This window comes from Mytilus trossulus, chromosome 1 (genome assembly GCF_036588685.1).
Source record: "Mytilus trossulus isolate FHL-02 chromosome 1, PNRI_Mtr1.1.1.hap1, whole genome shotgun sequence".
Taxonomy (NCBI): domain Eukaryota; kingdom Metazoa; phylum Mollusca; class Bivalvia; order Mytilida; family Mytilidae; genus Mytilus; species Mytilus trossulus.
This window is the reverse complement of record NC_086373.1, coordinates 26087488-26112882: the sequence shown is the minus strand read 5'-3', so window position 1 is coordinate 26112882 and position 25395 is coordinate 26087488. Positions and strand designations below refer to the sequence as shown.

General features: G+C 30.7%; 1 protein-coding gene across 3 annotated transcripts in view; it reads left to right on the top strand.

The window, feature by feature from the left end:
• The window catches only part of LOC134720439 (TBC1 domain family member 30-like), a 69688-nt gene that overhangs the window by 39818 nt on the left and 4475 nt on the right, over positions 1-25395 (top strand). For all 3 annotated transcript variants that reach the window (XM_063582836.1, XM_063582837.1, XM_063582838.1), the window contains 5 exons: positions 3208-3376; positions 4555-4726; positions 6531-6636; positions 7079-7322; positions 22096-22284. In XM_063582836.1, the coding sequence (XP_063438906.1) occupies positions 3208-3376; positions 4555-4726; positions 6531-6636; positions 7079-7322; positions 22096-22284 (880 nt within the window). The remainder of the gene's footprint in view (positions 1-3207; positions 3377-4554; positions 4727-6530; positions 6637-7078; positions 7323-22095; positions 22285-25395) is intronic.

The window sequence follows — 25395 nt, the reverse complement described above, 5'->3', positions numbered from 1 at the left end:
ATAATCTGCATTTGGAGGATGTATATGTCAGACTTACATTGTTATAATTGATATGCAACTGTGAAAATAGTAAGCCAATACTTCCACAACAGTGTCAGAAGGTTTAATAACAATGGAGTCGTAACCTTTGTCAGCTGCATGTTTTTGCTTTTTATAAAGAAACATTTTTTTATCGGCTTCTTCCTGTATGATTATAAGCTTAAACCATTTTACGCCATTTCATTTTCAACATATATTTTGTGGCACATACTTCCATGTGATACAAATAAATCAATACATTCAAGTGTAAATCTATAGGATTATTTACTCTTTAAAAACAAAAGAATTCAAGAAAAGCAACTTTGTTTCCCCCAACTAACAAAAATTTCTTCCATTCCCAAGAACACGATTGTGACTGATGGTTTAGAACTTATCGTAATGATTTGCCGTTCTAATTTCGTTATGAATATTGTGCGATAATACTCAGTGAGAAAATCAATGCGGGACCACTTTTTGAAACTTAAAGGATGCTTTTTAGAATAACAATTGCCAAATCGAAAAAAGTGCTTGGTATCCAAGTGATTGTTTGAAAAACTGCCATGTCATCAAATATCCACATGCTTTTCTAAGTAATGAGCCTTTTCTAAAACACCACTCAGGACAGGTTTTAACTTTTCATTACATGTGTACAATCAAAGTTTGCAAGAGACATTGGAAGAGGACTTAAATCAAACTGGAGAACCTATCGCATAACCAACTATCTTGTCTGAGCTATGACAAGCAGGCGACATTTTTTTCATCTGCTCTAAATGTTTTGTTGTTCTTATCAGCCATTGACTGCTTGCCTTTTATTTCCTTTTTTTTTAAATGTAAGCATTGATTTTTCTTTTGAGTGTTTCGAAGATATCGGTTGACTTTTGATTAAGCCGTTCCGTAATGAAAATTTCTGAAGCAAATTTTCCCTTTTCATAAGAAGGTCGCACATTAATTCCGAAGAAGCAATAGAACCCGAGAACAAGCCATTTTACTGTTCAGATGTTATAATGGAATTGGCCAGCTCTGCAGTGTCTGAAACAATTTCAAAACATCAGATTCGTCTCGCTTCATTCGAGTTTTTCTGAGTTCTTTTTTGGCAGATGTTTCAGGGTTAACCTTTCCTACCAAGTCTCGACATTTTAATGATATTGAAGCTCTTTCATGTGCATTTAACAACTAAAGTTTATCAGAATCTTTATTTAAACTGAAACCAACAAAGACATTTTTTGTAACACAAACTCCTTAACTAGAGCGCTTTTGAGAACTAGCTGATGGACTATGCTTATTACCACACAAATCAAGTTTGAACTTTGGTGGTGTCACTTTCAATATTCTAGAGTTATGTCCCTTAACTATATATGCAAGGAGTTGCCTCATCTGTGTCTCATAGACACATTCTTAATTTATTTCTTTGTGTCTGCTTTCATGGTTTTAGTGATTGCCCATTTCAGAGAGTTTTAGATAACCCCTAAATGACTGTTTATAGTAATACTAACAATTATCCAAAGTTACTCTGTATTCATATTCTATTTGTCTTTGTACTATTGTAATTAGTGTATTGATTTATATAAAATCTTGTCATTGTAATTGGTTTAGCATATCCTGCCTAGCTTAATTTGCCCTGTATTCTTTTATTAATAATAGAGTCTTTAATTATAAGTAGCCTCTAATATCTAAAAGTTGTTTTGGATATTACTTCTGATTCCCTTGTATATAAGACTTGTTGAATATTCTTAACTATGGATTTTATCATTCTTACTTCCTTGTTTGATGAAAAAAACATTTATACTAAATCTTGATAAATTGCAGTAATCCCATTTATAATTTTAACTGTTCCAGCATCCACAACATTAAGTCCTCTGATTCCTATGTCTTATCAAAGTCTAGACATACTTAACTAATGCTGTAATGCATCTTAAGTCTATTTGTCAAAGAATATCAACAGTGATCGGTTAAGAAAATACAATATTACATATAAATTAAATTGCAGAATCTTAATTGACTAGGATTATCAGTTTTCATATTGAAGATCATAGTTTTCTTCTGGCTTCTTTCGCCAACAAAAACTGGCCACCCCAAAATAGCCTAAAAGTGGCGCTTATATGGCGTTCAAACACCAACAATCAATCAATCAAATGCAGAATATTACAATAAAAATACAAAAACTACCCACAAATCAAGAAATTAGATACAATTATTAGCCTTTAAAATACAATTATCAGCTATTCATATTAATCTTGTTTGTGTATTTTTCTGACTGGTGGTATTAATAATTAATAAGAATTTGCTTTGTTCTCTGAAACGAATGCATACCATCTCTACAGTTGTATAGGTAAAATGTATTGAAGCAGAATTTAGAGTCATGTTATGTCCCAGTTGTCCCATAAGGAAATTAATTGAAACGTATTGTGTAACTACACATAGTGATGCATAAAGGGTTTGGAGTGTTGAGCATTATGTTAGTCTTTAGAAAACTGTACATTAAAAATCTAAATTTATTTGCAGCATGATAAGTTCATTTTTGTAAAAAGTACATAGAATACATTATGTAAAAAACAGATATGTAAAGATTTCTTTTCATTTTCCTTCCATGGATGGATGATTGTGAGTTTGGATAGGATGTTTGAAGTGTAATCTGTATTTTCAATGTCAACATCACAATCAAAATCCACTTTTTTCCTCCATGAAGTAACTTTTAAGGCCTTTTTGAAGGATATATATAATATCTGCTATGTCATTTCACTTTCTATGTTGAGTTAAAAAGACATGGTCATGGTCATGGTTCTGCTAACATAATGTTTGCCTACTGTGAATTCATATATTTTCGTGGGTATCAATTTTCATGGATTGAGGAAAACTTGCATATTCGCGGGTATTTGATTTCGTGGTTTTAGTAATCGTTGCATACATATCCTATAGAAAATGTGTAATTCGTTGAACATTTTAATTCGTGGTTCAACTGAACCCACGAAAACCCCGAAAATTGGTTTCCAACAAATAAAAATGAATTCATAGTACACAAATGTATTTATAAGAATATCTATTCTCTTTGGCTTAGCTGTCATTATTTTCATCAATCAAATAAAAATTTTGCATTCACAAATCAATTTTTGCCAACATTACTGTTAATCTATGATTGTTTGCTATGAACAACTATTTATTTGCCTAATTTTACTTGTATGTATTTTCCAGGTGATGATCTACATCATTGACAAAGTCTTGCCAGAGAGTTATTACGTCAACAACCTTCGAGCGTTGTCTGTAGATATGGCAGTGTTCAGAGATCTGCTGAGGATTACCTATCCAAAGTTGTCACGCCATCTGGACATGTTACAGAGTGCTGCTCAAGATAATACTACTGGTATAAAGTTCACTAATAAACAAATATACTTGACTGATTTTTTTATGCTATATATAAAAAGATATGTGCAGAATCTAAAATATTTTGTAAAAACATTCATATTCCTTCATATTTTCTCACAAAATGTTGAAATTTTTCATTTACCTCATTAGCTTGATTTTAACCATATCTTTTAATTTTTTTGAAAGACTATCTGTATGTTTTACATCTTTGTTAAAGTCATAAGAAACGAGTGACCGGTGAAAAATAATGTTCTTCCAATTCTTAAACCAATGCATACAAACATCATAAACTTAGTCTTCTGTGCTAGAATTTATCATTTTTTTCGTGTAAATTTCGTATAATCGTCAATTTTTTTTTCAATCGGTCAGTGTTGTTGTGAAAATATGGCAGGTAATTAAAGTTCGTGTTTTGAAGCCGAAGTTTAACGATTGTCACCTGTTTGTCAACAATTGACGAAAAATAAACAAAAAAGCATGGAATTTGAGCACGTGTTTAACATGTAAATTCAGATAATAGTTTATTTTAAGGACATCCATGCATATTGTGGTCACCGGATTTTTACGAGATGGGCCACACGGAGGTCACCTTGCATACGGAAAATATATCGGGGGAATTGCTTGCTGGAAGGAAGCAATTCAAATAAAGTAAACTTCTTCTAGATATGAATAAATTAAAGAATTTTCTTCAGAAAAAGTATATGTACATAAGTTTTACAATGAAAACTATCCATTGAGTTATAAAAAACATATGCATTATTTTTTTTTGATTTGAGGTTTCTTATGACTTTAAACAATGATAATAAATTCTGCTGATAAAGTTTTTAAAGTTTTCTTTGGAATATGATATGTACGGTAGACATATATTGACGTAGACATATATAGATGTTGATATATGTACGGGAGGCAAAATGAACTGACAATGCCACGACTGAAAAAGGAAAAGACCAACAAACGTTTCATAGTAAACAAAACACAACCTACAAAATTAAAGACTGTGCAACACAAACCCAACCAAAATCTAAGGGTGATCTCAGGTGCTCCCAATGTGAAAACAATGCAAAAAAAAAATTAATGTGAAATTAATATATATTTTTATTTGAAATAATACTATATTTGGTGCTTATAGATTCAAAATGAAATGTTTTGTTTTACATCATATTTTTATTTTGTTTGTAGGTGCCTGTTATGAGCCTCCTCTTACAAATGTTTTTACTATGCAATGGTTTCTGACCATGTTTGCTACTTGTCTTCCAAAGGAAATTGTACTCAGGGTGTGGGACTCATTACTATTAGAAGGATCCGAAATTTTACTTAGAACTGGCCTGGCAATATGGGGCAAACTATCAAGGTAAGTTGGGCAACATGCTTGCATTGGGTTACCATTAGTATTACTATTAGCAACTAATTCTGAAAGACTTAAACCCTTCATTTAATAAAAATTCAAATATAATTTTAAAATTGATGAAATTGAGAATGGAAACAGGGAAATGTGTCAAGCAGACAAGAACTGTTGAATACATATAATTAAAACTTTTTAAGGCAAAGTATATGTAATCTGGGATATTTCATATTTTTTTATGCATCAGAACTCTATGAACTTGCCAAGTATATTGAAAAATTAGGTGGTCTACAGTTCATAGTGAGGATTTTGTAAAATCAGATACCAAATAAAATAAGTATTTTTTTTTTTATAATTTTTAATTTATATAATAAATTTGAAATATTAAAAGAGGAGAGATTTTTTGTTCTTGTCCCATGGTGGATTCATTTACCATTCGTGGGTACCAATTATCGTGGATTGAGGAAAACTTATTATTTTTCATGGTTATCGAATTCTGTCTGCATATATTTCTTTAGGAAATATTTTAATTGATAAACATTTAAAGTTGGTTCCCCAGTACCCACAAAATCCACAAAAATGAAATCCGACAAATATTAATGAATCTACAGCATATGTCACGAAGTTGATTCATTAATACTATGGTAAAATTAATTCTATAGATTGAATGTATAAGCTAATCAATATGGATAATTCCAATGCATACCATATTTTATTGTTCTATTAAGAAATGGACAACTTAATCAAAATGAACAATCAATATTCATCATATTTTCCATTCAAAAGAAAACAATAACTTTCAGTAATGTGTATTATTTCTAAGCTTTTAATTAAGCATGAATCTATTAGGAAAAGTGATTCCATAAATAATTGAATTGTTAAAGCAGCTTGTATAACACACAAAGGGTAGTGGTCTTGAAACTTCCACATTTTTTCTATATTTGATATCCTTGTAATTTCTTTGGAAGACTTCCTAAATTTCGAAGTGGATTCCAGAGTGACAATTTTAAGGGAGGTAATTCCCTCTGAGTAGAAATTTTTGTACATTTTTTTATACACTAGAATACAAATGTGAAGGGAAGAGTTTCAACTAGAAACACTATTTACATCAATCCAGTGTGATCATATCTAATTTCAAATGGTTTCCTTACAATTTTAAAGTAAAGAAAAGAAGTAAAATCATGTTTTTGAAATAAAAGTTTTCTAACAACTGTTCAAAGCTAGAAACTCTTACACAAATTAATAATGGCACAGCAGTTTGATTTACAGTTTTTTTGTCGTTCTTGCAACCATTTTTGTCAATGAAAAATTAATTTTCTTTTAAGAAAAAGCTACCAGCAGCCAAGATCTTATCTTATACCAGTTACAGTTGTTCTATATAAGATATAATTATATTCTTCTTCACTATTCTCATACAAAAATAAAAATTGTCTTAATAATACGTAAATAAAACAAAAAGCAATGTGGGATGAGAAATTGTACTGATCAGTGAATTTTCTCGACAAGACGAAAAGGCGTGAAATCTAGATATATATGTGTGGAAACCAAATTACCAAGCTTAAGTGTATGCGAATATTTTTACGCCAAATTAAGAAATGAATAATGCATGCTGTTTACAAACTTTACACATGAAGACAAGGAAGAGAAATGCACAGAATTGTGTAAGAAGAGTTTTACTTTTAAGACAGGAATGAAACTTTTTTACTTGTCTCACAGCAAAACAATCTTAAAACTAAAGCAAAATCCCTCTGTTATTGCCAAATATTTACTTTTTTCTAGTTTTTTGTAAGTATACATTTAAATCTATTTCTAGGAGGATACTTTCTGCTGGTAGTGCTGATGATTTTTACTCATTAATGGGATCTCTAACTCAGGATATGATGTCTGGTAAAATGATTACTGGTGACTCACTTATAAAGGTAAGTTTCTGAAAATTGATGTTATCTCATTTCAAAATGAAAGAAGTAGACTTTTACAGGATACCTCAATCAAAACTTGTATCAGAGATGAAAAAACAAATGGTTATTCTTGAAAATTCTTCTGGTATTTTCTACTTTGAACTTTTATTGATTTTAAATTCACCCAAGGCTGTTGTCATAATTCAAATTTTGGCAAAGAATCCACTACTCCCTTGAAGAGCTCCCTTGAAGAGCAAATGGATTGAATGATTGACAGTTTTTTGCCTATAAATGGAGGGTTATTGAAGTAAGACAAGAAACATTTAGAACTACAAATTGTATGTTTGGAGCATTCAGTTTTGTTATAAGGGAGATAATTCAATTTCATTCTTGTGACTTCAAAATTAGATGGGAGACTACTCTATTTTGGTGTGAATTCCTCAGTTCTATTTATATTTTTCAGAGTATTTACACTACAGCTGCTTTTGATTCTCAGCTATTAATAGAACTTAGGGAGAAATATACTTACAACATTAGACCTTTCAGTAGTACTGCAAATACAAATAACAACACCAACAAAAGTAGATCATTCCTTAGCAACATGTTGTTACCAAGCGATGAAGATGAGATTGATGAAGAAGATTTAGAGGCTATAAACTGTTTCCCTGGATTCTTTCCAGTGCCAGTACCAGGAGGCAAGACAAAAGGTAAATAATTGTCTGCTTTTTACATCCATGCTATACCTAGTAGCCAGAGCATATGGTTTTTCCTTTTGTCTATCATTCCAACAATTTGTTCTTCCATGGAAAGTTCATGCATAATTCTGCTACAGGCCAACACTAGAGATTTGAGTTTACATTGAAACTCAATTTAAAATTTGATTTTGATTCTTATTTTCAACAATAAATGAAGTTAACTGAAATCAAACCCAACTGGGATAGAGTGTTTTCATAAAGTACTGTGAAAGTACTTTAATTCGTTGGTATCAATTTTCGTGGTTTCAGTAACTTTACATGTTTGTGGTTTTTTTAAATTCAGGGATTTTAGTAATTTAAAAAAAAAAAAAAAAATTTGAAGCCATTAGAAACGAAGGTTCCTTTATGTCTGGATTGAAGGAAATTGAAGAGTTAACATTGACCTGTGTAAATCGTGTAAATCGTAGTGATCATTCACACTAATTAACTCAAGATGGAGTGATCAACAGATTAAAGACCATCAAAGGTGTAACTTAGGCCAAAAACCTGTCACCTAAAGACAACAGTTACATAAACTAATGCTATCAATGTATCTTGACTTATCAAAGGCAAGTCCAGCATGAAATTATTATTTCCCATAGGTACGAGAAATATGAGGATATAAAATGAACACTTTTTCATAGCATATCAATAGCGGAAATCTGACTTTTATCAATCAAAAATATATTTTATTGAGAATAAAAAGATCAAAAGTTTAAAATGATTGAATAGGTATAATCCTGCCTGCAGTTGTAGTTCATATTACTTTTGGGCTCTGACTACCAATATAGTATTCTCAGATTTGGCGATATTCAATATATATTTAGATCATATCAGTTGTCAAATCTACATGGGGATATATCCATGTCATGATTTGGACAAGGGTTGTTGTATATCATTGGACACTTAATTTCGCGGAAAAAATCATCCCTGAAAACCAGGAAAATTGGTTTCCCACGAATAAAAGTTCTTTCCCAGTAATGTAGTTATTTCCAATATGGCTGCATGGGCTAAAAGGGTCAAAACAGTCTTAACTTAAAAAGACATTCTATAGAATCAGTAAAATAATGGGCACCAAGGAAAATTATAGTTTACATTGACATAAAAGGGAAATCTGAAATTTGAATTTTATACCCCACCTAGGACATTATTTTTTTCAGTTTGTTACGTTTGTTTGTTTATTCCTTTGTCTGTCACACTTCAGGTTAAAGTTTTTGGTCAAGGTAGTTGTTGATGAAGTTGAAGTTAAATCAACCTACATTTCAGTACACATGTTACCTATGATATGATCTTTTTTATTTTAATAACAAATTAGAGTTCTTACCACAATCTCAGAGTCCACTGAACATAGAAAATGAAAGAGCCGGTGGGGCATCCATGTACTATAGACACATTCTTGTTTTTCTTTAAAGACTGCTCCTTTTGAATTTTTTTTAATGCAAGATGCATCTACTGATATTCAATTTAACTTTATATCTATGATAGTCTCCCTTTGAATGTTCTTTGTAAGATGAGCTCTTCTTGAAATACTTAAGCTATTTGAAGTAAATTCATAATCTATCCTCAAGTTAACCAACAAGACTAATGTTCAACTTGAACTTAAATGAAAAGAACAATTAGAAAAGGGTTTCTGACTGCTAGAACCTTTTCTATGATCTGCCAAATCTTAGCAAGTATACATGGTAAAGTAGGTCTTACTCCAAGAATCTGCAGTCTCTAGGATTTTATGATCCTTTGGAAAAGTTACATTTTTAAAAAGTTTTCTCTGAAACTGCATCTGTGGTCTGTAAAATTTTATTTTGGGTCAAGTTTCATATTTGTATGTATTTAGAAAGCTGCCATTATCAATTTTTAAACAGAAAAAAAACACAACTTATAAATATTGATGTGATTTTATTGTTGTATATTACTGTCATAAATATTTCTTCAGAAAAAGCCTTGGAATTCACATAAGTCTCTTGACATGTCCCAGTATGTTGTCTGTAAAAGTAGTTTGTAAAAATTGTAAAAGTTTGTCCATTTTCCCCTTATAGTCCACCTTCTAATTAATGAAGGAATTTCCCTCTCTTGAAAAGTTGTGAACATTTAGTTCATATTTGTGTAATAAAGAAAATTACTAAAACAGTTTGATATTTACTGTTTGTTTGCTAAATTTATATAAACAAAACAAATCTCTTGACGTAAAAGTACATGACACAGATATTCAGATTTTATAGAGTTATAAAACATGTGTGTGTACTTTTGTAAAAAAAAGATTTGAATAAAAATAGAATTGAATAATATGATAAAAATACTAGATTTAATCTTTACTTGCCTCACACTAGATATGGTAATTTTGTGAAATTACATTGTTAAGCTGTTATTTGAATTAATGACCTTTTTTTTTTCTAAATAAGTGGTTAATTCACAAATCGTGACTCTGCGAAGAATACCATTCATAAATTGTGTGTTGGAATACATGTACTACAAATATAGATTTTATTTTTAATTTATGTGTTTATATAACAAACAATCTTGGCCTCAGAAGCTGAATAGGTCGGAGTAGTTCATCTGCAGTGATCATCTACCTGTTAACACTGAGGTGAGGCCCTTCATGGGGGGGGGGGTCCAAGTAATCACATAATCACAATTGTTTTGCCAATATAATCACATAATCTTTAATATTTTGTTTTGAAAAAGATAACTAAATATTCAAAAATACAGTTCTAGATTATCAAGTAGTCATGAAATATTTGGTCTGGGAATCAAATAATCACAATGAAAAAGTAATCGCATAATCAAAAACCACATGAAGAGACTTGGAGGATACCAGTGTGTAACCCATCTATTGCTGGTGTGTTCTACTCAAATCATAGTTGTCTAGTATTTCCTGTTTTCCTGTGGATGTTCTGTTCTCTCCTGGGACTCTCTCTCTTCCTCCACCAATAAAAACTGGCCACCTAGAGATGACCAAGTGTGCTGAAAGTGGCATTCAAGACAATTGTTAAATCAACCTATCAATCTTGACAATCAATAATCAGAGTAAAATAAAACATTTAATGTTTCTTTAAGATCACCAGAAAGGTAAAATAAAACAACATGCATTTTGTTTAGATTCAATTTAATCTTGCTTAAAATGGACAAATCTCTAAAAGATTTTATTTATTTTTATCAGCATTTTAAATCAAGCAAACTTGCGTCTTTCATTGTCTTACAATAAATTATTTGGCTTTTAACACACTTTAACACCATTTAATAGTATATAAAATAAACTGTTATAATGAATTCAGTTAAGAATTCAGTTAACTAAAGTTGAACATCAATTTAAAAGGATGTCACTTTAAGGCTACTGTAGAATTAGGGCAGACATTTAAACTTTTGTGTTATTTCTATCAGTCATCCTTAAATTAACAACTCGTCCGTCCCTAACAATTTGTTTTGAAGAGAATTGTAATAAGTTGAACAAGGTAGAAGTTGAAGAAATGATGAGAAGTTTAAATTTCTCCAGTAGATTTTTGTGATAATAACAAATGAATTTAAATTGTTCATGGGAGATAACTACATTCACATGATACCAAGATGAATGGCTGTTTCTTTCTCAAAAGTAAGTCTGCCTCTTTTTAAATTAACATGGCATATTCATGAAATATATTGCATCTAGATCTAGATCATCATTGAGTTGAATTATGTTGTTAAATTATTCTCTTAGAAATAAGATATTTTCCTTTTTGGGCATTTCAAATATAAGAAGGTATGCATGTGAACAACTGTTGACATATGAATGTAGGCATGATCATATTGCAACTTATGATAAAGACTTGATTAAATGATCTAGCATTGTATTGAATGAGAGATTGGGAAATATTATTTGCCAAAGTTCTAAAAAGTAAAACAAAATAAAGAATTCATCAATTATAAATACATTTGAAAGTAATTGAAAATTTATTATAACTTTTGCTAGTTCTAGATGTGTCTGATATCATGTGAAATGTAATTGCACATTCAAGTGCAGACTATGGCAATTGTAAGGATGCATAGATATGGTGTTATTGCCAATGAGACCACTATCCCCAAATGATCAAAGGATGAGAATTTAAACAAATAGTGCACTTAATGGACTTCAGCAATGAGCAACACCTATAGCCTATAGTAAGCAAATGAATGGAGTCAATGGATATATTTGAAATATCCAGTGGGTGAAATTTTAAAAATATTTCGGCTGAGTACATTTTGATACAATACATGAAAGACAAACAACTTTGCATAAAAGATATCCTGGTTCCTGGGATTACGTTCCAGGTTTTAGCATACTCTCTCATGAAACATACTTAATATTGCGATTGGGAACCAGTCTACATAAAAGACTACTAAAAAAAATCACAGGAACATCACCACGAATCAAGGATGAAATTTGGTGCTCTGCTAGTGGTACTGGATTTGAATAACATCTGGTGAAAAAGCTGTATTAAATAGTGTCAGAATTTGTAAATATCTCTTTTATGGCCCTTAAACCTTACTTATTATATTCATAAACATTTGATACATTTTAATTCTGTAACCCTTGATTAGTGTAAAGACTCTAAAAGAAAACATATTTTCCTGAGGATAGACAAAACTTACAGTTTGAAAAAAAGCAGTCATTGAAAAAAATATTCTAATTTTGGCAAAAAAGTTTTTGACTTGATTATGCAGTGTGTTTTAAGTAATGCTGTTCTCATTATTGACCCAACTTGTTCATGTGTAGAAATTTATTATGGAATAAACATAACACAGTAAATGTTAATGATAAGTATTTCAAATTTAAAACAAAAATCTTCTAATTATTCAGCCTTCAAACTTTTTGACCTTATAAACTTGTCCATCCTGCAACAGATTTTAAGCCCTCAAATTCTATTATTTAAACCTGTCATTATTATAAATAGGACATATGGAAGTACAAATTATTATAATAACCGAATTCCCATTGGCTAAATCTATAAAATAGACTACTGAGTTATATAAACCATTTAATACATGTAATATAGGTAAATCTGTTAAATAGCTTCATTTATCATTGGATACATAGTGTGCCAATTCTATTCATCTAACTTTAGTAGTTTAGTTATAGATATGAATTTACCTAGTTGGATGCCCAATTATATATTTTTAAAGTAGTTTTACAGTTGCCTTCTTGTGATGTGAATCTTCAAATATATACATAATTTAAAGAGATTTTTCATCTGTATTGTGTGTTTAAAGTATTTCCTTCTTTTCTTATATATTAATTTTCACCCTTAATTATTCAAGTTAATATACCAGGGTCAAAATGGGTGTACCTTCATGAAGAATAACAGTAAAAATTCTTGCCAAATGACAATAAGGTCAATTTTTGGTGCATGACGATATCATGTACACTTTCTTTTAGACAATAAAAAATTTGGACAAATCACTTTATTTTTTTCTCTCCAAAATTAATGGCATTTACGATAATTATCTGAGACTTCTGATATTTTTACGAACCACAGTTAATGTTTAACAAATTTGACACTAACAGTAGTAAAAAAAGTATTGTAGATATCCAAAAGAGACTTGGTTAAACTGAAATGTAAGTGTTATCGTGTTGAAATCCAAGTTAGGTTGGAAACAATGAGATTTTGTATGATAACCAAAGAAAGCACTGTTGTTTTTTTTTTGTTGTTGTTTTTTTTTCAAATTATATAAGCTGTAACTGAATTTGTATATATTTTAATTTTCAGTCTTTGTAAATGTTATTTGAAGTTTTCTTTTACTATATTGTTGAAAATGTTCTTTTTACAACGAATTCATTGTTGAAAATGAATGCTATTTTTAAGGTATAAACAAAATCAATGTTCTTTTTTTCCTCTACATCACTTTGATTTGAGCTGTTTCTGATTACAAAAGAAAAATAAACCACATTTGTAGTTTCATTGTAGTGAGAAATAATCTGTGGATTACGTGACAAACTAGGTCACAATGATCATAATAACTTCTAACCGATTTTACAATTAAATTATAAATGACTTTTCCGTGAATGTTCATTAATCATGATTTCACAACAATGTTTATAGTAACATTTGTGACGAGATATTGTTGAAAATTCTAGTTTATGCAGAATCAATAAGACCAATTTAACAAAGAAACTTGAACAACTGATACAGCGGAAATGAGCATGAAAAAAAAAGGATTTCTAATATTATAATTCTTGACAATTTTTAGAAAGGATTGTTCTCTCTTGAAAATTAACAATTATTTTTGACGTAAAAGGAAATGATCAAAGCAGAAGGTATGCTTTATACAGGTAACATAAACTCTTAAATTAGCAATGTGATAAGGGATGCTTACAACTCTATATTACTACATGGATAATTTGCTGATTTTAAAATAATGACGCCAATTACATACATCTAGAATTTAGAGCTTGACATGTTGATGTAGACACATGTCTATTGCTGAAGACTAACTGTTACCATCCTGTTGATTGTTGAAGACTAACTGTTACCCTCCTGTTTATTGTTGAAGAATGTAATGTTACCCTTCTGTCTTTGTTGAAGATTGTAATGTAACCCTCTTGATGTCTTTGTTGAAGATTGTATATTACCCTTCTGTCTTTGTTGAAGAATGTAATGTAACCCTCTTGATGTCTTTGTTGAAGATTGTATATTACCCTTCTGTCTTTGTTGAAGAATGTAATGTAACCCTCTTGATGTCTTTGTTGAAGAATGTAATGTAACCCTCTTGATGTCTTTTTTGAAGAATGTAATGTAACCATCTTGATGTCTTTGTTGAAGAATGTAATGTAACCCTCTTGATGTCTTTGTTGAAGAATGCAATGTTACCCTTCTGTCTTTGTTGAAGAATGCAATGTTACCCTTCCTGGTTAGATGAAGATTGTATATTACTCTTCTGTCTTTGTTAAAGAATGCAATTTTACCTTCTTGATGTCTTTTTTTGTCGTTGGTCCTTCTCATAGACATTCTCATTGATGTATGCCCCACATCTCCTATAATTCATAATATAATTGATCTTAAGGGTGTAATAAGACTTCAGTTTACTATTCAATAAATCAGATCTTTACATCTTTTATCATATGAAAATTACAGAAGTGCTAATTAAAAATAGCATTAAGTGGCACTTGAGGTGGGCAATTTGTAAGCAGGTTAATTGGCAAGCACTTGTTCTGAGTACACACTGCAATATGTTACTATAACCTTCACAATGAAGATATGATTCATAATTACCTATTGATTTTCATAACAATGTATCCACGATAAACAAGGCAATAATTAAAATGTTACATCTACAAAACGTACGAGGAGTATATCTTTTATTTCAATTATTTTGGTCGGCGCAACATATTGCAGTTTTTCTAATGAAAAATGGAAAACCGGATACTGCCCTACGGAAGATATGTCATTTGAACCTGTGTATTGATCAATAATTTATTCACATGATTGTAGAGCTCGGTGATTTAAAATTTTATGCTTTATTTTTACCAACCACATGTTAACTATTTACATGGAGTTAAAATGAAATAATATGTGAATATTGATTGTTGCCTGCAGCATTTGGAAGGCAGTAGTCATTGAAATTTTAAAAAAAAATCTGATACTTTTAAAAAGTAAGTAACTTTGTATTATAAATTAAGAATTTAAAACATTTTATTTGTCAGAAATTTAACATTATTGTATCTGTATTTAAAATTTCTCTTTACAAATGTATAAAGCTTTTATCTCTTAAAAAAGAAGGAAATGTTATGAAAAGATTTGAATCTGAATAGAGTCTTATAATACAATGTTTGTTACCCAAATCTGAAATACCTGTTTTGTTATTGTTTTTGTTGTCATGAATATTTTGTGTCTGATATTTTTTACTAAATAATAAATTTGTTTTGAGAAGATAGTATTATATAGGTCTTCTACACTTAAGGAAGACTTTATATTTCTATCTATAATTTAAATGTAGCAAAAGTGGCAAAGGCCAAAAACAGAATACATGCATTCAGTTAGTGTTCTTATGTTCACCCCTCATTTGTGAACTCTTTCATTGAAATTTTTAATACATTTAAGGTCATCAAATTTGAAAAGAATAATGTAATGAAGGGATCTTTTAAATTTAAAGATGTATCAAATCTTTTATTACCAGATATTATTAACGCAGATATAAATTTGTGTTCCAGATTGCCATTCAAAACAATTATTTTGCTATGGTGAACAGCAGACTTTGTTCTGTGACTGCTCGTCATTGCTAAACAATGGAATTTTTGGCAAAAGTGACTACATCAGATTTTGATCTGTGGTAGCTGTTGCATCTTCATTACTAAGATAGCCAGTATTAATGTCTGTTATATATCTATTGAATTTTTCATATTTTCTATAGGTTACAATACACCATTACATTTTATGGGCACAGCCATTTTATGATCATAACAGGGTATTCAGAATTAAGAGTATGTCTAATCCTGATTGGTTCATATGTGCACTCTTTATTTTTTTAGTATTAGAGACTTCGTGCATTCTGCATTTATCATAGGCCAAACAAATTATTTTTCTTAACCCTAACGGAAATGCGATGTCTTTTCAACGCCAGGACGAGACACATATTTTTAAGTGCAAAATTGATTGGCATGGGAGATAAGTTCAAAATACGTTTAGAAAAGCAACGCCAACATATATTTTTTGGACTAAAAAATACTATCCTAATCTTTTTTCTGTAATTCTAGCAAGGTTTCGTTGAAAAAAACAAACTTTTTAAAGTCTGTATCTCATAGAAGGCTATCATTGTCGCCTATGCGGAAATTAATTGTTTATTTCAATCTTTAGAACTGAACTCTGTGTTTCACACTAGTTTGAAACTACAATATCTTTTAAAAGTCTGCATAAAATTAAAAAGAAATAATTGAAAAAAGCTTAGTTATAACCTAGACTATGTCAAAGCAAAACATTGAAATTATTTCTTTAGTCTTCATGCATTTACAGATTTAACTTATTTAAGTTACCATCACTCCTTGGTGCAAATGTATTTTTATTGTCTTTTTATGTTTCTTTTAAATGATTATATCTGAAAGATTTGAATGGGAAAATAGTTATTTTTCATGATGTTAAGGGTGTGGTTTACTAAGAGTAGCACCCCTGCTGTCTATGCTATTTCAATTAATTTTGACAATTACACAGCCCCTTTTCACAGACCCTAAAGCTTGTCCTCCAAAGTTAGTGTTGCTTATTGAAATACTAATGCTTTTACGTAAGAAGGATGAATATATGTTTTTTCTTGCTCCTTTTTCCTAAATCCAAAATGCTTTATAAAAGAGCAAAAAAAAAAAACTTTTTCTAATTTTCTAATCCAGAAAGTTTTCTTTGATTCGTGATGCAGAATACAGTGTAAAGTTTCATTACAAAAAGTCAGTCTTTTTCATGTCAACAGCTTGCTGTAATAGACATATACAATCTTTTCATAAAACATGTCTTACTTGCAAAATATGCAAATAAATTAATTTTTTGTCATGTTTGATTATATACCAACATTGAATTATTATTGTTATTGACAAATGTAGCATTTCTCTGATTTTCATCACTTTAACAAATCGCTAGTTTCAACAATTTCATCAACGATGTTATGACAAATCCTATGATTTACATAGTCATAAAAATCATTTAGAATTAAATGTTGTGCCCTAACCTTGATCTGTAGAATTAGCTTTTGCTCAGAAGGTATTAATTTTTTCAATGAGTGTAATTTTTATGGATTAGAGGGGTTAGTCAGTCTATTTCAGATGAAAAACCTTGAAAAGTTGAGCTGTAATTGTTGAAGCCTTATTTATTCTGTCATTCTCATATTTTTCTCACAATTGAATATGAGTCTCTCAGTCAGTTAGCAATGTGGAGAATAACAATAATCTGGCGGGGGGTCACCTTGCATGCCAAAGAAAACTTTTAACATTATCATTGGGATGCTGTTCAGGGAAGCAGCTGCAGGGAGTCTACCTGGAGATTTGTTCAGCATCAAGACCATTTGTTATTCTTTTAAAGGCTATTTTAGCTATTCTCAATTCCATTCCCAATTTTATGTCTCAGGGATGCATAAATACTGCACAGTCATTTTAGATTTGATTAGAGACAAAACATTTAAATACATTCAGTTAAAATAATGCATAGACATAGTCTCCAGTCCTTGAAAGCAAAAGAACCTGAGAAACTTTTCAGTTTTTATATTTATTTTACTCATACTTTAAATATCAATATGCTATCAAGAGTACCAGCCCTTTTCTAAATCTATCTTCATTTTGATGCTACAAATTTGAATAATTGTTACCTGTTTTTATAAGACAGCATTTGAATTTTGCGTCATAATATGCTATCATGTCGTCATCATCATTTGAAGACGCATTCAGATTCCGGACAATAACTGTAGTTTTAGTAAATGAATCTCTATAAATTTTAAGCAGAAGGTTAGATACCACTAAAGGAAAATTGGGATTGATTATGGGGGTTATGTCCCAATAGTTTAGGAATAAGAGGTCAAAAAGGGGTCCCAAAATAAGCATTTTTGTAGTTTTCAAACAATAACTTGTGTTTAAGTGTATGAATCTGTCTGAAACTGTACCACAAGTTTCCATACCATGAAGGAATGTTCAGTATTGACTTTGGGGGGCTATGGCTCAAAATGTTTTGGAATTAGGGGCAGAAAAAGGGGAAAACTAGGTTAAGACAAATTAAAAGCAGTGAAGAGAGGTAATTCAGAAACATTTAACATGCATACAATGTTAGGTATGTTCTGATTTACCTCCCTTACACTACTTGTAAATTATGTATAATAAAATGTCTGGATTTTGACTAATTGCAAAAAAGAGAGGTGGTAGTAGTTTTCAAATTACAAATCTTTGAAAAGTTTGAAGAAGAAATCTTTAATTGCACAATATTGCGCAATAGATTTATAAGATGTTGACATTTGTTTTGTGTCAGAAACCCATATTATGTCAAAAATTTGATCACAATCTAAATTCAGAGCTGTATCAGTCTTGAGTGTTGTGTCCATACTTGCCCCAATTGGTCAGGGTTTCGACCTCTGCAGTCGTATAAAGCTATGACCTGTGGAGCATCTGGTTACCCTTAAGCATGTTTATATGCAAAACTATTATAGTAAAGCTAATGTTGAATATAAAATTTTAAGGAAACAAATTCTGAGATGTGACATATTAAACTCGATTAGTATTCAGACTGATAAATGTATAAATTTAAAATGTTGACAATTTTACTGTCATGCATGATGGTCTCAGTGGAGTAACTGGGGAGACAAGAACAATGGACAAGCCAATCTTTGAATAATTAAGGGAAAAAAATCAATACTTTGTTTACTTTCAGTATTAAACCATACTGATTAAAATTTATTTCAGAATTATACATTTTTTTTTATTCCATATATACATGCAAGTGCTATTGTCTTAACTCAATTGTTTATTGGGAAAATTCATTAATTTAGAAGCTTAAAACACTTATAATTTTAGAGGTTGCATGATGAAATTTGCTACAAATTCAAGAAAAAAATTGAAATAATTATGGTTACTTCTGTATAATTCGGTCTCTGGTGATGATTAATTTAAGACTAAAAGGGTGCCTCTGTGACTGAAGGGTCTTAGTAGTTACTACAATTATAACTAGCCTGTCAACAATAAGGTTGTGAGTTCAAACACCACTAGTGTGGGTGCACTCAACTCCTATCGAAGGTCTTGGTTTTCTCTGGCCACAAAGGACCAGCTTCTTCCGCCAATAAAACCTGGCCGCCCAAAAATAGCCCAGATTAAAGTGGTGCTTAAAAGGGGGGGGTGTTAAAACCCCAAAAAATCAAATCAAAAGACAGAAATGATGAAATGATTATTCTGATATAATTGATTTAGCTGGTAACACCATAAAATTGAGAATGGAAATGGGGATTGTGTCAAAGAGACAACAACCCGACCATATAACAGACAACAGCCGAAGGCCACCAATGGGTGTTCAATGCTGCAAGAAACTCCCACACCTGGATGCCTCCTTCAGCACATTTTAGTGTTTGTTCATATTCTTGTTGTCTGATATATTGCTTCAACACAGTTTGTATTCACAAGGTCATTGACATAATTATCTTGACAGCTAAAATTCATCTATACACAGATGTGCAATTTAGAATCGATTATCATTGAAACCATGCATTTATTCATTTTAAGAATTATTTGATAAATGGGCTCATAAATTTGTTTTTATGAGGCAAGTTTCAAATTATGAAATTGAAGTTTAAATTATTAAGTTAGCAATTCCGTATCACCATAGGACATTACTGGGATACAATTAGTGTATTAATTAAGCAGCTGACATCATTCAATATGTTAAAAATTCTCATTTTGCTACAGAACCACTGTCCCCTGCTACTGGTTTAATCCACTTGTCAATTTGACCTAAACTTAAATCTGCAATTTCAGGTGGTGGTTGCATGATTGCATTTACTGAACATAGATGATTTTGACCCATTGTTGATAAGAATCTCCTTAAGGTATTCTCTTGAAGACAAGACAAGACAATACAAGAAAATTTTAATTTGACCTAAACTTAAAACTGTAATTCCATGTGGTGGTTGACTGCATGTACTGAACAATGATACTTCTGACTCACTGTTGATAAGAATCTCCTTATCAAATGTATATCTGAAAGACAAGACAAGACAATTTCTTACAACTTAGGCACCTTTGAACACCAGTATGTCTGACTTAACATGGATTATATAGGGCTATTGGTCGGACTCAATGTTGATATTATTTTTAAAAAGACAATCAACACCAAAACGTTTGAATTGGTTGACCAGGTTTGTTAAGTATGTCAAGTTAAGTATTCATGAAACACCATGATGTTTTACAAAGCAATAATAAAAATGACACAACAGTTCATAGATATATCCTGAATGCATTACAAACACCATATAGATATTTAAAGAATCAGTGGCGAATCCAGAAATGTTCATAAGTTGGGGCCCACTGACTGCCTAAGAGGGGACCTGCTCCAGTCATGCTTCAGAGATTTCCTATATAATCAACCAAATTTTATTCACGAAAGGAGGTCTAGGGCCCTATGAAAAACCCTCTAAATCTGCCTCTCAGAAAACTTGAACTGGTGCTTTGCTCATTATGGAAGGCCGTACTGTAACTATAGTTGTTGATTTCTATGTCACTTGGTCTCTTGTGGAGAGTTGTCTCATTGCAATCATACCACATCTTCTTTTGTTTATTCAAACTGTGTTTATAGGTTGTACTGAACTCAGATTTTATAATAGAATATTTCCTGAAAAAAAAAAGTGTATCTGAATTTAACATAGTTATATCAGACTATATATGATTTGTTGAAATATGAGACAATCAGTCTCAGATATTTGTGTTTATAAGAGATTTCTTTAAATTCGAGTTGCCATTTTAAATAGTACATTTTGACTGTTTATTGTAGATACCATTTGCAAAGTTTGTTTAGTTTTTTTAGTTCAAAGTGATGTTTCAAAAATAAATATGATTTAGGATTAAACTTTCAAAAGTCAAACAAATGTAAATTAATCCCTGACTATCAGACCAAGCAAAAGCGAAAAGTAAATAGTTTATTTAAGGATTATAGCTATTGAATCACTTTTATTTACTTTTCTTTGTTCAAAGTCTTTTGTCACTTCCCAACATTTAAACAGGAAATGTTCACAGGTGATTTATAAAAAGTAAATAAACACATTCTCTGGACTAAATTCACAATGAGTAAGTAACTTTTAAATTTGCTTTTTCTGATTTTAAAACTATCCATTTAGTTTTTCTTAAAAATTTAACATCACACAAATCCTGATTCTCTTTTGTATATTATTTGGTTTCAAGTTCTTTCAACTTGAACTTTTACATAAAATGTAAATCTATTGTTTGCTACAACTTAAAAACACTTAAGTACTGGGGTACTCAAAAATGGTAATGACAGTACACTTATATCTGATTAAAATACAAATCCATTGTCCATAGCTAGCTAACAAGGCTATTCAAATGCCCCAATTTTATTTCTGTTGTTAGCATTAAACCTTTTTTGGTCTTTTGATTAGTTGTAATGATACATAACTTTCATAGTTTTGAGACTGACGTTTCTTTTGTTCATTTTAAAAGTTATCAGACAAACTTAACTTGAGTATTATCAAATCCTTGTGATCAGTATGAACCTGAAATTCTATCATGTGATATATGTAACAAGTCCCGAGTTTTGTAGAGTTGGACCCTGTCCTGACATGCTTGATGGTACTCGCTGGAAATGATGTCCAACAGCAGCTATGCAGACAATTTTCTTTATAAACACTTGCTGATTGTTTCTTTGTGGGGAGGGGGGTTGATTGAAATATTGCCGCTAGAAATCTCTCTGGTGCAATATTTAAAAAAAACCATAATTTTTAGTCAATTGATATTTAAAACTAAAAAAGCATACACACATAAGTCATTAAGAAATAAATTGATGTGTTATTTTGTATGTTGGAGAAAAGCAGAGTAATCATGTACATTACTAGACATATACATTTTGTATGTAAATACTGACATTATAATCTAGTCTATAATCAGTCCTTTGAAGTTTGCTGTCTTCCATGTTTTATTATCAATGTTTAAATTATGCAACAGACAACATCTGTTGATTATTAAAAAAATATTTCTTATTAAAAATTACAGTGTGCAATTCAGGTTGTATTTGATAGACATATATTATAAAAAATTTATGAGTCTTTAAATTTATCTTTGCAGGAAGTGACGGGGAGGAAAATAATGCTGATATATCTAAAGTAGGACCAGGGGCCTACGGTGCCAGTGGTGAGACTCAACAGTTACCATCATCTATCTACATGGAGCGGATGTGTACAGACATCAACTCTCTAAAGAAACAGTACAATAGACTGAAGCAGAGACAGAATCAAGCTCATATTATTATTGCAGGTAAACATATCATTTTTGGGGCACTTTATAGCTTGCTGTTTGGTGTTAGCCAAGATTCTGTGTTGAAAACCGTACTTTGACTACTTTAAGGGTTTACTTTTACAAATTGTGACTTGGATGGAGAGTTGTCTCATTCATACTCATACTAAATGTTATTAACTTCTATATAAGAATCTGGTACTTGCAATAGTTGGGTTAATTTCTATTATAACCAACCATTTAAAAAGCTTTCTTTGAATATTTTAGACACTCAACATAATTGGGAAATTGATATAATAAGTTCACTGTGTCTGCATGTTGGTTACACTCTTGTAGGTACAATAATGGCACAGTCATATTTCCAAAAGCCTTCATTGATCAAATCCTTATTGGAGAACTTGAAGCCTTTGTAATTTAATGTAAAGTGTCAGGGACATTGAATCAACTGGTTATGATATGAGATGACCTGCTTTTAGTGCTCATATTTGGCCTGATGACCTAATTGTCTCCTGATGAAGGAAGTGACATTTCAGCTATTCAAATACACTAGTTTTAGTTAATTTTTGTTGATGTACAATTTAGGTCTTCAAATTTTTTTTCTCCATCTACTATGATTGATCATTATCAGAACTATTGACATAGTCATATTTGAGATGAACTTTTAACTAATGCATAATTCCAATCTGATATAAATAGATTAGATAGTTGTTTGTATAGTTGGATCCAGGGGGGCCTCAGGGCTTGGACCTCCCCCTCTTTTTAGTGGGAAGCATGACTGAAGTGCCCCCCCCCCCATGTAAAAAGTTCTGTATCCTACTCTGGTTTGAGCTATCATTGGTGTATTCTGTGCAGTCCTATAGTCTTTTCCAGTAAAAAAATACTTATAAATCCTCCTGTTTAGACACATTGTGCAAGAGACAGTAACTTACTATTTAAATTACAATTTTGAAACAGACTATAGGCAGTATATAACTTGAACCTTTTTGATATCATATATAAATGATTTGTGCAGTGTTGATAATTTTATCAGAGTTTAAGTTGGCTACGTTTTACAAAACACAACAAAAATTAAAACATTAAAAATACAATCTTATAAATTGGTCATTTGATTTTCCTTATACTGTGATCAATCGATCGAATTAAAATTAGTTCTCCCACATTTGCTCTTCGTTGTTTATATGTCTCGCATGGGCCCCACAAGCAATATATAAACAACAAGAAGCAAGTGCAGAGAACTAATTTTATTTAAATTGCGTACACATGTACTTGTGGAAAATGTCAGCTGCTTGATTCCTTGTTAGAAGTCAGTTCTTACAAAAAAGCTTCATGTGGGTTGTTGCAGCTGCTAGTTTATAGTGTTATTGTATCAGAGCCATAAAATTGATATGTAGTTTTGTTCAATGCAATTTCACCTTATGATATGAATTTTAGTAGATTCATATTCTCACAATAAAACTTCAGTACGAAAACAAGTTATGAGGGGGAGTTGTGTCTTTATAGTACAAAAACAAGTTATGAGGGGGAGAGTTGACGTAATTCAAAACAAAAACAAATACGTATTTAAAAATGAACACTATAAAAAAAAAGAACAAGAAAATCAATTTCATACGAAATTTTCTATTGTCAAAGATAAGTGCCAATCATGATGTGGGAGTAGAGAAACCCAATAGTCACAAGATGTTACCAAGTGTTGTGAACACAGATGGTGTGTTCATGAAATCATGGTATTATTGATATACATTTTCCATGTGATCTCATGTGACTTTCGTTTGAATGGGGTGACCACTGTTGTTTAATAGGATTATTTCAAGAGTATTTGCTATTTTTATTTGATCTTTTGTGGTCATTTAAACATATATAATAAAGTTAATCTCAGAAATAGAAAATATTAAAATGAGTGATTCAAAAGGTTTCAAACAGAAGGAAAAGTTGAAAGATCGGTAATGGAATAAGAGTTGTCTCCCATTACCAAATTTAACATTGTATTTATCTGTCTGCATACTCTCTACCCCTTCACCTCCAGTCTCTAGTCAAGTATACTACCTACTTTGAAACATATGTTGCAGTATTTGATTTTACTATTGAAACAATATATATGCAAATAAACTGTAAATAACAAAAATATGAAAATGAGTGATTCACAAGCTTTCTTATACCAGGAAACGTTGAATTTAAATAGAATAGGAGTTGTCTCCCATTTCCAAATTATCTGTCTGTATACTCTCTAACCTTTTACCTCAAGTCTCTGTTCAATAATAATGCTACTTTGAAACATATGCTGCAGTATTTGATTTTATAATTGAAATAATATATGTGCAACTAAACTGTAAATAACAAAAATCACTATGTGGTTCAATTTCTTTTATTATGAATTGTAAAATTCCCCGGTTACAGCCTACAATTTTAAATCTTTCTTTAAATAATATTCTTTTTTGTAAAAAATAAAAGCATCAAAGCATGAAAGTCATTATACATGAAGTGTATTTAAATCCCACGTCTTAAACAAATGTCATATGCACATTGCACATCCGTTTTCATTCAAAAGGTTCTTTTTAAGAATAAAATTATTCAGCAGATTGTTGATTATTATTGATTTTCAAAATACAGTTATCCTGTTCTTTGTTCATTTCTGCAAATGTTTAAGGTATAAAATTGACAAATTTGATTTTATCTTTTAATTTTTTTTAATGATGAATCAAGATTTGTGTCATAAACTTTAGGTCAATACATTAATAAAACAGTCAAACAGATGCACAGAATTACAGGACTATTAAATTGGAAATTCTATATTTGGCAATTAAACCAACAGTGCCGGAGAACATAATACATTCAGTATGAAACGGGCATTTCATTGGTTATCGTCATAAAACTTTAAAACTGATACTCTGAAGTCAACCAATTAAAATAATGGATTTGGTGTTTTGACTCAAATGACCGAAATTAGGTGAAAAAAATTCTGGATTCTTGGTTTTGAGCACAAATTTCATACACTCAGTACAGAGTAACATTTTCTGACAGAAAGAGCTGAAGTTAAAAGTCTCCCTTTGCAAATATTTTATTCATGAAATTAATGTGCTGAAAAGTAGTATGCAAAACATGGCATAAATTAAGACCATTTACTTTGCAGATATT